This window comes from Asparagus officinalis, chromosome 8 (assembly GCF_001876935.1).
Source record: "Asparagus officinalis chromosome 8, Aspof.V1, whole genome shotgun sequence".
Lineage (NCBI taxonomy): Eukaryota > Viridiplantae > Streptophyta > Magnoliopsida > Asparagales > Asparagaceae > Asparagus > Asparagus officinalis.
The window spans coordinates 10,103,615-10,119,113 of record NC_033801.1 but is presented as its reverse complement, the minus strand read 5'-3'; the positions used below and the strand labels follow the sequence as shown (position 1 = coordinate 10,119,113).

The window sequence follows — 15,499 nt, the reverse complement described above, 5'->3', positions numbered from 1 at the left end:
TTGCCTGGTTTAATTTCATATATTCAGTTCTAATTCTTTCTACCTCTTGTAATATTTCGTGGGTACAGATTTATTTTTGTATACGACATCTGCTCTATCTTTGCTTTTAAAAAAAAACTATAATCAGTCCTTTCTTTCTGTATACCATTGTTCTTGGAAACTGATAACTAATACATTCAGAACTCTTAAATCAAGTCATAATTGTAAATCCCTCTAACCATTAGACTAAAGCTCCGAAGTTATGGAGAGAACCGAGAATTTTAATTTTTATGTTAATTTTAACTTGTCCCCGTAGATTGAGCGTTCGTTTTTTATGGGTCGAAACCTGGACTCGGATACCATCTTAAATTAAGTCTCTCTAACCATTACATCAAAAAATACAAAGTTAATGATTAAGATCGAGGATTATAGTTTTATATTAATTCTAATGAAGATGGTGATGCAACCATTCAAAAGAAATATCGTCTTAGATATAAGTTATCTAGTCATAGTTTATTTATCTTGAGAAAAAGCTAAAATTCTCCGTTAAAATTTCTTTTAGATGGGATTTGAACCTGAGTTGTTCTGATACTATCTTAAATTAAGTCTCTCTAACCATTGCATCAAAAAATAGGAAGTTAATGGTTAAGATCGAGGATTATAGTTTTATATTAATTCTAATGAAGATGATGATGCAATCATTCAAAAGAAATATAGTCTTAGATATAAGTTATTTAGTCACAATTTATTTCTTGAGAAAAAGCTTACATGTTTAATACTTTGGGTTTATTTCGTTAAACTCTTGTTAATGAAACACGGGAACTAGTTTCTCAAAGTTCCACTCAAAAGAATAAATAAATAAATAATATACCTTTTTTGCTTGGAACTAAACACAACAATTCACTGCAATGGGGGCTACTTTTGCAAATTGAAGATGAGACAATAAGAAAGAAACATAAAAACATATAAATACAAGCTTATACTATTAAGAAGAGGCCAATGGAATTTGAGTTTGAAAATGAGAGTTTGAGATTTATGCGCCGAGGCTAATTAGGAATTAGTTAATTAGAACAATCCAAAACAAAATTTATGGGTCGATATCTACTAAGCTGAAGCATATTCCACAATATTTTAATTTAACTCGACATCAATTTATCATAATGATCATAGTTGGACAAAACAGTCCTTTAGCAAATACTTATACATCCATAGACCAACCCAAGCTTAGCTGGCGTTTCATGCGAATTAATTTAAGATCAAACAATGACATAAATTTATTATTTTCTACTTCAGTAAACAAACAAACAAAACAAATGCTATATTCCATTGCCAGAGAGGTCTGAGGAGTGAGCCAATTAGTTTTGAACATAATATTTTTAATCAAGCTAGCAATCCATTGAAGTGAGACAATTAGTTTTGAACATAATATTTTTAATCAAGCTCTTGTTTAACTGTCACGTTAGTATTTAGTGGCTAAACGTCATTTGATGCTTGGGGCGGCACCTCCTCAACGGAGGGATAAAATAGAGAAGGAAAAAAAGTGAAATGAAAATGAGGAGGAAACGGGAAGAAGAAGGGATATATGAGAGAGAAAGAGGGGAAAAAAATTAATAAAATAGCATAATTTCTTTAGGACCACTGAAAGATTTTTAGGTTGTATATAGGTTCAAAGATAAAAAGGACAGAAAAATCCCTGTTATGCCCCTGTCATCTACTCAGTTTGCGAACAAGTCCAATCTGAAGAATAAAAGATAACTTTTAGACTCGATAAATTCCCTATAACCCCCTGCCTTATCATAAATTACTAGGAAGTCCAAAGGCTAGTATATTAGAGTTATACAATTTTGATAAATTGCTAAAGTTAGCAATAAGCTTATATATATCGTAGATTTTAATTATTATTGGTTATATTTGTATTTATTTGGGTTTAAATTATGAATTGATTTACCTATAATTGATATTAGTTTTATATAATCACATTATAGGTTTTAGTTGATATTTAGGAGAATAATAGTTTGAGAAAGTCGTGACCACTAGAGGTGAGTTCATTTCTCACTAGTATTTTTGAGGTGAGTTCATTTCTCACTAGTATTTTTACGATATATAATTGCATGAGTACATAGTGCTATGTTTGAATAATCTTGCGCTTGAAAAATATATAACCTATTATTTTTCGTGTATATGAAAGTTAAATGTGATTTCATCTATTTCTGTTGTGGTCTATCCTATAATACGATGTTAGTCTCGTACAAGATATGAAAAGCAAATTTGATTTTTTGTAAAATATAAAAAGTGAATTTGGCTCTCATGCAGTTTCAAATAATTGTGAGTATTGCTTTATCTGAAAGTTTTTGATGAAGTATTTTGAATGTATTTCAACAGTTTAACGGATTCAAAGATTTTCTAACTTAGTATTTGATAAAAATAAAGAAAAGTGAAAAATCCGTAAACTGTTTTAACTGGGATGAGAAGTTTTATCTTGTCCACTTCATTTGAAAACATATGTAAATTCTGGTACGCAATGTATTACTCATTTGACAAGTGATCCTCGATGTTTTCAAACCCTCAAAAAGCCCACTATGGAATGATTTTGCCTGTCATATGGTGAATGCATCTTTATTTTGCCCCTCTGTATTGGCGCCCCTCTGTATTGGCCCTTCTATATTGGCCCTTCTGAAATTTATTCTGACCCCTCTGTATTTGGCCAGTAACCTATGGCAGTGTTAGGTGTATTCGATTTTCCGGAATTATCTGTTATGTGATGCGTTTTACGCATTCCCATGCTACTGGGCCATAATTCGTAGCCTTAGTGTGACCTATGAGGTGACCTTTACATTCATGAATAACTCATCGAGAATTAAGATTCTAACAATTGACTGTGAAATTAAGAAAATAATAATTCTCTGGTTTTGTACAAATTAGTAGTTCTTTTCTTTCTTAATGTTTACCTTGATTCAAAAATGGTTCGATTCTAGGAAATATCACAGTATATTCAGTTGCACATAAGAAAGAAAACATAATTATTGTATTCTTTCTTGAAGATGACAATATTATGATATTTGGATCGTATTTTGCTATTTTTGAATTTCTGATGCAAAACTTATAATTCGTTATTTCTGTGAATTATCCTTATTATTATTTTGTTAGTTATCTAGGAACTCTAGTGGGAAATGTTCTCACTGAGCTCTAGCTCACCTCATCGTTTTAAAAAAAAATTCAGATCTGATGTAGCTTCATACTATCCAAGCTTTTGGTTGTGGCGCTTTGCTGAGAGGCGTTATATGAAAAGCCTCATTTTTGAATGTTACATACAGTCAAGAATGTGCTTTATTTTGTAAAATGCTTATAACGGTGAGCTTGTGGGTTGTAAGTACTGATTATATACATATATATAGTTGCTCTGAACTTCTATCATCAGCAGATTTATGAATATTTTGTGATAAACTATGTGATATGAAGTGTCAGGCTTGACTCGTGCATAAGACTTGTCTTGTGCATGGGTCGCTGCTGTCGCATAACCTATGTTTATGAATTTTCGCTGTGCTATCGGGGCGTGACAGCTGCTTTCCTGTCCCTCTCCTTGCTAGCAAGACAAAAAAAATTAGGAGGAAATGAGAGCAAGACAATAATATATCATAACGTTGTTTCCTATGCTGACAATTATTGGTAAGACCAAACATATGATCAATTCTTTATTAATAGAGCCTCATTATATACGACTTTATCCATTCAAACTTGCTAATAGCCCATTATTATTCATGCTTTAGAAATCAACTATACACAGAATTAGTCAAGATGGTGTACACCTACTTAACCAAAAGAAGAAAAACTCAGAAAGCTGCCTGTAAACCAATTATAGAGGCAAATTGCAAAATTACAATTGTAAATAATTTTTTAGAAAGAAAAACGTGTTCTATTGTCCCTTGAAGATTTGAACCCTTATCACCACCTGATGGACATTAAAATAAAAAACATTTTTCAATATCCGTAAAAAAGTTTACAGAAAAGCCCTCTGTTGCTCATAACTTTTGCAATCATGACAACCATATCTTTCGGAAAAAGATCACACAATCATATGAGTTAACTTCCTGGACATTTGTTCACAAGTTCATATAATGTCCTGGTCCTGTGAAAATTATTTTTAGTAACATACCAACATACCAACATATCAATTCAGAATCTAGCAGCCAAAATCTAAATATGCACAAAAGTTAAAAGAAAAGTGCTCCAACAAATTTGCAGAACACACGAACTTCAAGCAATAATCAAAGATTGAAAGGATCATTCTCTGCAATAAGAGGGTAGGAATCGTACAACACGTCTATTAAAAATCCACAAATACCATATTTTTCTACAAGGCACAAACTTGTATTATATATCTTGATAAGCAAAGTTACAAACAAAACAAGCTAGGCAGATGAATAAACAGCAAATGGCATAAATGAACTATTGCTCCCATTGGAATTCTGAATCATCGTCCTCTAATTGTTCAAACTGAAATATGCACTTCTGGATGCATCCATCTCGGTAACAACATTTCTCATATGTGGCCTTGCATTTGGATTCTCTCTCGAGCAACAGAGGCCAATCTTGATCAATGAGAGCAAGAATCCTTTCAGTAACTCTTCCGCAGTGCTCCGGTTAAGGTTGTCCCCATTATTGTTCTTCTCTAATGAGAACAGTTGAGGATCCACAATCTCCAGTATTTTATCTGGAAAGGACTTCTCCACAAATTCACGAAGTGTTATGCCATTTTGAAACATGTCATCAGTGGGTCTCTTTCGTGTGAGTATCTCGAGTAGTAGTATTCCGTAACTGTACACATCTCCTTGTGTAGAGACTTGATTGCTGATCCCATATTCTGCAGTTTTTAATGTGAAATTTCATTAGATAAAATCCTACCAATTCCAAATGACTCACTGGAAAACGTTCAGAAGCATGACTAGTAAACATAATTTGAGTAGGTAAGAGCATCTCCGACCAATCTCCAAAAACCCGAAATGACGCAAAGGCTGCGCCAAATCTCCCTCCAACCGGACGGCAAATGTAGTGCCATTTTGATGAGGTGCTACAGTACTGCACCAGATTTGGCGCATCACTGTAGCTTTGGCGCAGGAAATTTTCCTGCTGCTGCTGCTCGCTTGCTACTTGTTCGCCGGCGGAGCGACGGAGGGTGGAGGATCGGGTTGTATGATTCTCGGGATTGTGAGTTCTTGGATGAGGGTTTTCTATGCTCAGAGAATGGGAGGCCTGATCGGTTGTATACCAAGTGGAGGTGGAAACCGGCGAGGTGTAATCTACCAAGGTAATAAATTTCTGTTCTTGATTCTGTTTAGTTTGAGAATTTGTGGTTAATTTGGTGTTGTGTAATGGGAGTTTTGGTTTAATGGACGAGGAAAGTTGTTGATTTTGAGATTTGATACATTGGATTTGGGTAAATGTGAAGGTTAAGGTGTAGTTATTGTGCAATTTATGAATCCATACGCTCAATTATGAGAACTGATGCTATATTTGCTAGTTAATGAATTTTCGTTGATTAGGGAAAAAACCCACAAGTTACTGAATCTGATAATTGATACATTTGATTAAATAAGAAAAACTTACATTTAGATAAAAAATACAACATAAAAATTAGGAGATAAAAAAAATTACACATAAATTAGGACATAAAATATATGTAATGCATAATTAATTATATGTAATGTATTATATAATTATATAATTTGTTAAATATTTTAAATAGATAAAAATATATTATATAATTATATAATTTGTTAAATATTTTAAATAGATAAAAATATTAAAAGATAAGAATAATAAAATGAATATTCTTTTTGGTGTAAGTTAAATATTTTAAATAGATAAAAATATTAAAAGATAAGAATAATAAAATGAATATTCTTTTTGGTGTAAAATTTGGCGTAATGGGTTGGAGATGGAATAGTGATTTGGTGTAAAAACTACACCAACTTGATGTAAAACCTACACCATTTTGGGTTTTTGGGTTGGAGATGCTCTAAGGCCATCGTTTCCCTTTTTTGTTAAATAAAAAGTTGGCACGACTTTCAAAAATAAGATAGTAGTAGCAGTAGTAGTAGGGTTTAATTGTGGATAGACCTCCATGTAAGACTTGCTGCAACAGGTAGGGAAATAGGAGTCTTTTGGCTACAGCAGGAGGGGAATGGGGGTGGGGAAATTGAAATACCGGAGCAGGTGGGGAAAATTTTCCCCCTGGTTTTTCTGCAGCGTGGGGCCCGCGGTGGGCTGTCACATTTAAAAAAAAATAGAAAAATGCCTGACCAATCAGGCCTAGACACGTGGCAGCATGCATAGCTATGGTGGGTCCCAAATATAGTAATATATATGAAATAGGAAAAATAATGAATAAATATGGTGGGGTATATGTTGAAGTGATGTGGTTATGGTGGGCCCCAAATAAAGTAAAAAACTTTCTGAAAAACTAGCTGCTGCAGAGTTGATAGGGAAATGGAGTTTATTGAATTAAATAAAGTGATGTGGCAGGAGAGAGGGAGGTGAAATTTCACCTCCTGCTGGAGATGGTCTAAGGGTTAATAAGGCTTAGAAACCCCCTTGTAATATCACCCAGTTGCAGATAGACCCCTGTTAGTCCTATTGTTGCAGATAGACTCCCTGAGTTTTTTTTATTACTCTTTTACCCGAAAGAAAATTATTTTTTTGACAAATAGACCCCCCGAGGGTAAAAGAGTCAAAAATTCACAATTGGGCAATAGTACAGGGGGTCTATCTGCAATTAACTCTAATAATAATTATCGTAGTGCTAATGCTAGTGCTAATGCTAAATAATAATAGCGATGGAGCAAATGAACAATCAAGGCAAGATGCAGGTTAACTTCATCAAGCTTTTCTGGATTAAAATTTGTTTCAATCTATGGTAATGTACCTTGAAAAAAAAGAAGGAGGTTTTACCTGGTGCAATGTAGCCTATTGAACCTTTAATCCCAACCGAGAAACTAGCATCTTGATCTTTTACGCCTTTGTTTCCATTAAGAAATCTTGCCAAGCCAAAATCAGTAACACGAGCATTCATGTCATTATCGAGAAGAACGTTGCTGGGCTTTAGATCACAATGGACAATTGGAGTATCGCCATTGTGATGAAGATACTCCACGGCAGAAGCCACATCAATACCTATGTTTAATCTCTGAGTAAAGCCTAACCCGCACGCTTGAAAATTCGCAAGGCCTTTTGGATGCAGCCACTCTTCTAAACTCCCATGGGGCATGAACTCAAATACTAGAGCTCTAAATTCATTACCTTCAACATCAATGGTTGAGCAGGAAGTAAGGATCTTAGCGAGATTTCGATGACGAATGTTTCTCAACGCCTCACATTCTGCCATGAAACTATTAAAACCTCCTCTCTCCTGTAATTTAAGCACTTTGATGGCAACATCATTCTTGTAACCGTTGATCCTTCCCTTGTAAACAGACCCAAAAGTTCCTTCACCGATCAGGCTCTCTGAAGAGAATCCATCCGTAGCTTTGCGCAATTCACCATAAGAAACTTTTCTATAGTGGTCATCAGAGAACGTTACTGATGGGAATAATTTTCTAGGTTTTCTCTTCTTATAACGAGCGACGCCAATCAGAGATAAGAAGCACAAACATACAAACACGATCACAGATACAATTATTCCTATCAGAACAGGAATCCTGATCTTTCTTGAAGCTTTAGAGTCATCAATGAAACAAACAGGTAGTTTCAGCTTTGGATCACCTCCGCATAGCTGATTATTTCCATACAGAGAAACTGCACTTAGATTGCTAAAGACTCCTGCGGCTGGCACTCTCCCCTCGAAATGATTGAATGATAGGTTAAGCGATTTCAGAGAACTAATTCTCGATAAGAAGTAGGGAATTTCCCCTGATATATCATTATGAGAGATATCAACCTCTTCAATACCCTTCAATTCGCTTAACCGAGAAGGAATTGGCCCTTCCAAGGAGTTGCTTTCTAGGTGGAGGTATTGCAACACATGACAATCACCAAAAGTGCTAGGAATTTTGCCAGACAGTTTGTTATATGAAATATCAATCCGGGCAAGGTTATTTAGTCTTCCAACTTCCGATGGAATGGGGCCGGACAATGAATTATGCGACAAATCAAGAAGTTGGGAGAGAGAGGAGATACTAACCACCTCCTTAGGTATGATACCGTCAAGTTGATTGTAAGAAAGGTTGAGCTCCACGAGATTATTAAAATTTCCAAAGCTAGTTGGAATCACCCCTCGGAAGAGATTTTCGCCCAATAGAAGTCGACCCAGGATACTGAGGTTGCCAAGTGATGCTGGTACTTCTCCGGATAACCTGTTGTGAGAAAAATCCAATAACTGGAGGGACTTCAGTGTTCCGATCGATTCTGGAATTGAGCCCGTCAGAAGATTATGGTACAGATCAATTGTAGCGAGGCTCTCGAGGTTCTTGATCTCTGCAGGAATGGCTCCTGAAATTTGGTTTCCTGACAGAGATATCACCTCCAATGTTGTTGATAAATTCGTTATATGGCTTGGAAAACCGCCCTCGAAAAGGTTATCGCAAAGAATTAGGAAGCTTAACTGTGTGCAGGTGGTCAGAGAAGCGAGAAAGCGCCAACCTTCAGCATCGTCTGCCATCAACTGATTACCGCAGAGATTGAGCTGATATAGATATGGAAGATCTCCAAAAATTGGTGGCACAACACCGCTAAACTTATTTGCGGCAAGGTCTAAAACTTCGATTCCAGAAAGATTGGAAAGTGAAACTGGAATAGTCCCTTCAAATTGGTTCCCCTGGACAATCAATTGTTGGAGGTTCGGAAGAGTGTGACCGATATTAACAGGAAGTTCTCCGACAAAATAGTTCAGCCCCAAGCTTAGAGACCCAAGCGATGTGAGATTGTAAAGAGAAGAAGGAACCGTGCCTGACAATTCGTTGAAGGAGACATCAAAGTCCTTCAAGTTTGATAAACGTGCAAGGCTCTCCGGAATGGTTCCTTCCAACTTGTTATCACGTAGGCCCAGCATGAGGAGATCCGTGCAGTTCCCAAGCGAAGGTGGAATAGCTCCCTCTAGTCTATTGTCGGATAGAGTAAGAAGGATGAGTGACGAGAGGTTACCGGTAGAGGCCGGAATTCCTCCCGTGAGGCTATTGCTCGCTAGGTCGAGGCGAGAAAAGGTGGAAGAGCTACTACTACTGCTGGCCCCTATCCAAGCAGGAATTGTCCCTGTCAGCTGGTTCTTGCTGAGATAGAGCCACGATAGCTTCTTCAAAGAAGCGAAAGAATCAGGAATTGTTCCCACTAGCATGTTGTTATCTAGACACAGGACGCGGAGGTCAGAGCAGTTGGAGAGACCTGCGGGGATCTCGCCATGAAGGAAGTTGTGGGAGAAGCTAACGTTTTGGAGGCTGGACAGGTTGGATAGAGATGTGGGGACGTCTCCTCGAAGAGAATTGTAGCTAATGTTGAGGTAGCGGAGTTGCTGCAGCTGCCCAAGTTCTTCTGGGATGCGACCAGTAAGCTTATTGTTCCCAAGATGAAGTCGAGTGAGGAAGGAGAGGTTTGATAAGGAAGGAGAGATTGGACCAGTGAGGTTGAAGGAGTCGAGGTATAAGGCAGTGACTCTGCTGGGGTTGCCTGACTTGTTGCAGGTCACACCGATCCATTTGCATGGATCCAGTGTTTCGTTGGACCACGAGGACAAAGTTCTCGTAGGGTCGGAGAGAAGGGATTTGAAGGATAAGAGGGCGAACCGATCATCAGTTTCGCTGCTTGCTAAGATTGTGAGAAGGGTTATGTGTATAGAAATCAAGGCAATATGCTTGGGAAGTTTCATTGAGCTGTGTAAGAAAGATAGTGTTCATAACATACACATTTCAGGGCTCACATACGATCTTAATTTAAAGAGCTCGGTAATGAACCTCAGCATCTTGGATCTCCTGTCTAATTCATTCTCATTGAAGATAGTAACTGATAGTAACTGAAGCCTATTAGTGACTTCAACCATCAATCAAACTTGATGGCCGATTGTGTACACAATTCTAAGATTAGCCGCGGCAGTACTAGAAAAAGAGGAGTTGACTAAGATAAATATATCAACATAGACCAAGACAATAAAGAAAATGTCGTACCGTAAACAGAGTTCCATATTCTATGCAACTGAGAGACGAAAATTGTGCAGCATGTGCATACCTTGTTAGACCGAGCAACGTGTAGCTGGCAAAATATATGTTTTGACTTTGCAATAGTTAATATGAATCTTGCTACCTACAACTACAAAGTAGTTTTTCAAGTCATAAAGAAACCATAATGACTAATTCATACATAAATAAGTAGAGTATTGTAATGTTGGGAAACTACGCAAATTCCCTTATAACCAGATTTATGAGAAAGCGAAATAAATGCGCAAATAAGAGGACACGCAAGATTTAACGTGGTTCGGCACAAAATTACTTATGTCAACGGGCTGCTGTAGATCTTTCACTAAGGGGAGAAAATTTACAAACACTCTCACAAATACTCACAACCAGATTTCACTCTCAAAATTGCTCACAATTCTCTCACAAGGCCTTTTCTCTAAGTCTTTCTTTTCTCTCTCTTATTCTTCTATAAGAGGAGTTGTTTCTGAGATAATTTTTTCTTAAGAATTTGGGGCCTATTTATAGTGTTTGGAAAAATACTATGCACCAATAATTTATAACTGGTGGGGCCTGCGGTGGGGCCCACCCGTCATTTTCTCTTTCAACTCTTGCTTTCGATGGCATGAATTTTTTGACAAAAAAGAGCCAAAGGCTCTTTTGGTGGCTTTTTCAAAGGTTTGCTTCATTTGTCAAAAAATGGCAGTAGCCACTTTTGACTAACAATCTCCCACTTGAAGACTGATTTTAATCCGTCTTCACATCTCGATATATACAGCAACTCTTCCCCGGTCTTGATATTATTGCAGGCCAACTGAAGCTGAACACAGCTTCAGTTTGTCAGTAGTCACCGTCTTTGTCAGCATGTCTGTCGGATTTTGAGCTCCACTGATCTTTTCAAGCTTCAAAATTTCATCTTCCAGAAGTGATCGGATAAAATGATACTGCATCTGTATGTTCTTCGTTCTGGAATGAAAAGGCGGATTCTTCGCTAGATGAATAGCACTTTGACTGTCGCAATATAAGACATTGTCTTCTTGTTTCTTGCCTAACTCATCCAAGAAACTTGACTGTCGCAATATTCTGTCTTACTTGTGGAGAGAGCAACTATCTTCTGCAGTTGAGAAACCCAACTCACTGCAGTACCTCCTAGAGTATAGACATACCCTGTAGTGCTCTTTCTGACATCAACATTTCCTGCTAAATCAGCATCCACATAGCCTGTTGGTATTGTAACTCCACCTTTGAAACAAAGTATTTTACATGTGGTGCCCCGTAAATACCTGAGGATCCATTTAACTGCTTCCCAGTGTACCTTGCCCGGATCATTCATGTACCTGCTAACAACTCCCATTGCTTGAGCAATATCTGGTCTTGTAAAAACCATGGCATACATCAGACTTTCAATTGCTGAGGCATACGGCAACTTCACCATGTGTGCACGCTCTTACTCTGTTTTTGGTGACTGCTCTTTGGAAAGTCTGAATTGAACACCTAAAGGTGTACCCACTGGTTTAGCATCTTGCATAACAGACTCCCACTTGACTGAATCCTTCACCTGCATTGTTTTATCATAACACTCCAGTTCACCACTGTCAGTCAACAACAAGTAGTGCAAAGAAGGCGAATAACGTTGTATTGGCTTAGGAATTCTGGAGGAGCGTCTCATTTCTGGCGTGCTTGGTTTTTTTGAACTTCTTCAGGACTAGTCTGAATATCATTTTCAGATATCTCCTCAAATTCAACAAATTCCTTTATTTCAGCTTTTGTACTGGAGCTACTTGATTCTGCAATTGATCTGTCTTTGTACATCACATTCTCATTGAATATGACATCTCTGTTTCTGATTATCTTCTGATTTTTATAATCCCAAAACCTGTAACCAAACTCATCACCGTCATAACCAACAAAAACATATTTGTTAGATTTGGTATCAAGTTTACTCTTTTTAGCAGAATCTATGTGTACATAAGAGATACAACCAAAAATTCTTAAATGCGAAATGTTTACCTCTTTTCTACTCCAAGCTTCTTCCGGTATTCCACCATCCAAGGGAACTGAGGGCCCGCGGTTGATTAGGTAGGCTGCGGTATTGATAGCTTCAGCCCATAGGAACTTGGGCAAGCCGGCATGTATCCTCATGCTTCTGGAACATTCATTCAAAGTTCTGTTCATGTGGTCCGCTACGCCATTCTGTTGTGGTGTCATGGGAATTGTTTTCTCCATCTTGATCCCTTTGTTTGCGCAAAATTCTTTGAATCTACTGTCTTTGTACTCTCCTCCATTGTCTGACCTCAACCGCTTTATCTTCAAACCAGTTTTATTTTTCACCATGGGTTTCTATTTTCTGAAGGTATCAAAGACTTCTGATTTTTTCTTCAGAAAATAGACCCATAATATGACATAGTATAGTAAACCTGCAAGAGATGAAACTGAAGTGGCCCACATATGTTAAAAAGAAAAAAGAAAGTGAAGAAACGTGCGGGCTTTCTGACAGCTTTTTCGCCCTTCCATTTTCCGCTCGAAAACCCCTGATTACAGCGAAAAACTCCTCTTTGTTCTCTCCCGTACAAAAATCTCAGATTGCTCTTCCCCTTTCCACTCGTTCTGGTTACCCCTCTCTCCCGCTCCCGCCCCTCTCTCCCGCTCCCGCCCTTCTCTCCCTCCCGCCCGAATCAACCAAGAATTTCGACCTCCTCCTTCCCTCACGCCTTCCAATCTAGGGTTCAATCTATTCTCAGACTCAGACCTCCCGTCCACCCACTCCCTCTTCGGCGTCGACATCACTGTCCTTGCCGACGACGCCCTGCTCCCCCTTTCCCTCCACCACCACACCTCCTACCCCTGAGTCGTCCACCTTTTGGGTCTGTTTGGATCGCATTTGTGCTGTCTGACACCGATTGAAACCCTAGCCTTCGAACAAAAGGGAAAACAGTACAAGATCCTGGTTGATTTATGGAGGTACAATGCTAAAAATCAAATCTTTTGTATTTATTTAATTTTTTTATGGCTTTCATTTATCAATTTCCTTCTTCCTTTGACGCCAGGTTTAATATTTGTCTGAGTTTGGGTATTTTGACCACCATTTCCCACTACGATTTGCAAAACAACTTCAAATCTGTAGTTGTTGCTTGGCAGGTGTAGATATTGGAGATTATCTACTACAGTTCTCTGCTTTCTGGCACTAGGAAGGTAAAATTTTTTACTGGTGATTATTCTGTGTATTTTTCCAGTTTGCATGTCATGTATTGGTTGTTTTTTGAGATTTTGGTATGCAGACATCTATTTATTATTTGAAAATTTTGATTGTAGAAATTATTAATAGCTTATCTAACTAGTCTTAATTTGATATGTATAATCCTTGCAACGTATATCTCATAGAAATTATTAATAGTATGAGCTTGTATGGTTATCTGATTTGTTCTCATATGATGCGTTGGAGAAATCAATTTTGCAACTTATATCTCTCAAAATAAAGAAAGCATAGATGATAAATTCGTTATTGTAAGAGGATCAAGGTGAATGATTTCACCTTGATGGAATGAGAGTATCCTACATATTTCTAGTGCGACGTTTGTATTTTGATTAAATAGTTTGATTATCTGCAGATAGGAGAATTTGTCAAACATTTCATAAATAATTATGATAATTTTCTTAAAAGATTTTGATCATTTGCATCAACAATGGTATATGTATATTTTGTGTAAAGCTAATGCTACTATCTCTATCATTTGTGCAAAGCTAATGCAACTATCTCTATAATCATGCATCTCAGCCGTGACTTTAAATGTTTTATCGAATATTATTTGGCTAATGCAAACTTGTTTGAACATGTTTACTAGTGGGGAAAGGTGAATGGTTTCACCTCGTTGAATTAAAGTTAATGAGGTATGCATATTTTGTGTCATGATGATGGGTTTTTTTCAGATATGCAGCCAAAGTTTATAACAGCAATATATTGGCGAGACAATATATTGCAGCCAACATTGCTATTATAAAATTCATGGCGGGGCAGATAATGAAATAAATAGCCTTTTCTGAGCACATTTATTAGTTGTGTGCATTCCTTATTCATTTCCAGCAACTGTCTTTTTTCAGTTGTGTGCTTTCCATCTGTTTCTTGGCCTTATATTCAATTATGGATTTCTATACTTGAATTCAGTTGTGTGCTTTCTGTCTACTTTCAGTTGTGTGCTTGCTAATTGTTGCTTGTCCTTCGGTTTCAGTCCTATGCTTTCCCAGTTGATGCTTCAGCCTTGGTTTCAGTTGTTTCCCCTCATGTGATTTCAGTTGTGTGCTTGCTAATTGTTGCTTGTCCTTTGGTTTCAGTCCTATGCTTTCCCAGTTGATGCTTCAGCCTTGGTCTCAGTTGTTTCCCCTCATGTGATTTCAGTTGTGTGCTTGCTAATTGATGTTTGTCCTTTGGTTTCAGTCCTATGCTAATTGATGTTTGTCCTATGGTTGTTATGTAATTGGAAATTTGCAACCAATGTTCAGCATGCTGGTTTCAGTCTTGCTCTCGGCCTTGATTTCAGCTATCTAAGTGTTTGAGTACAGTTGAGTGCTTGCCTTATTCATTTCCAGCAAACGTTTTGTTTTGTTGCCTATTGGGCTGGTTTCAAAAACCCTAAATGCCTTTTGTTCTTGAGATCTTGAGTTCTTGCTCCGATTTGAGCTCTGTTTTTTGCTCCGATTTTGAGCTATCTTGAGTTCTTGCTCCGATTTGAGCTCTGTTTTTTGCTCCGATTTTGAGCTCTGATATGTGGATTTTCGTGGTCTGTTTGAGCTTTGATCTGTGCTCTGTTTTTTGCTCCGATTTTGAGCTCTGATATGTGGATTTTCGTGGTCTGTTTGAGCTTTGATCTGTTCTGAGTTCATGCTAAAATGATAACTAATTTTTGTGGTGTTGTGAGCTCTATTTGAGCACTAATTTTATTTAACTTAATATATATGGTACATGTATTAAACTTACATTTGTGCAAAACTTATGCTACTATCTCTATCTTCATGCATCTCAGTCGTGGCTTTATATGTTATATTATAAACTTGGTATGCTAATGCTTTATGTGTTTGACAGGTTTTACAAGTAGGGTTCTATAATGATTTCCCCTCAATGAATTAAAGTTAAAGAGGTATGCATATTTTGTGTTATGATGATGGGCTTCAATGTTGAAGATATGCAGCTAAAGTTTATACTAGTGATCAATTGGCGAGGCAGTAAATGCAGCCAACATTGCTATTATAAACTTCATGACGTGGCATATAATGAAGAAAGAGCCTTTTCTGAGCACATTTTCTATAATTTCTTTTGAGCTTTGGTTTGATTTCCATTCTCTTGGTTGGTTGGCCCTTGAGCTCAGCTGTGC

The 15,499-nt window shown here is 37.3% G+C and overlaps 1 protein-coding gene across 1 annotated transcript; it reads right to left on the bottom strand.

Annotated features, from left to right (window-relative positions):
- On the bottom strand, positions 4,274-9,941 carry LOC109822615 (probable LRR receptor-like serine/threonine-protein kinase At3g47570). The gene is made up of 2 exons (XM_020388848.1): positions 6,928-9,941; positions 4,274-4,840 (listed from the first exon to the last, which is right to left on the bottom strand). The coding sequence occupies exons 1-2, from the start codon at positions 9,830-9,832 to the stop codon at positions 4,461-4,463; spliced, it is 3,285 nt and encodes a 1,094-aa protein (XP_020244437.1). The 5' UTR covers positions 9,833-9,941; the 3' UTR covers positions 4,274-4,460.

Coding starts and splice junctions, on each gene's coding strand:
- LOC109822615 (XM_020388848.1), bottom strand. CDS start 9,832: ATGAAACTTCCCAAGCATATTGCCTTGATTTCTATACACATAACCCTT. Junction 4,841..6,927: donor AATAGGCTACATTGCACCAG/GTAAAACCTCCT, acceptor TAAAAACTGCAG/AATATGGGATCAGCAATCAA.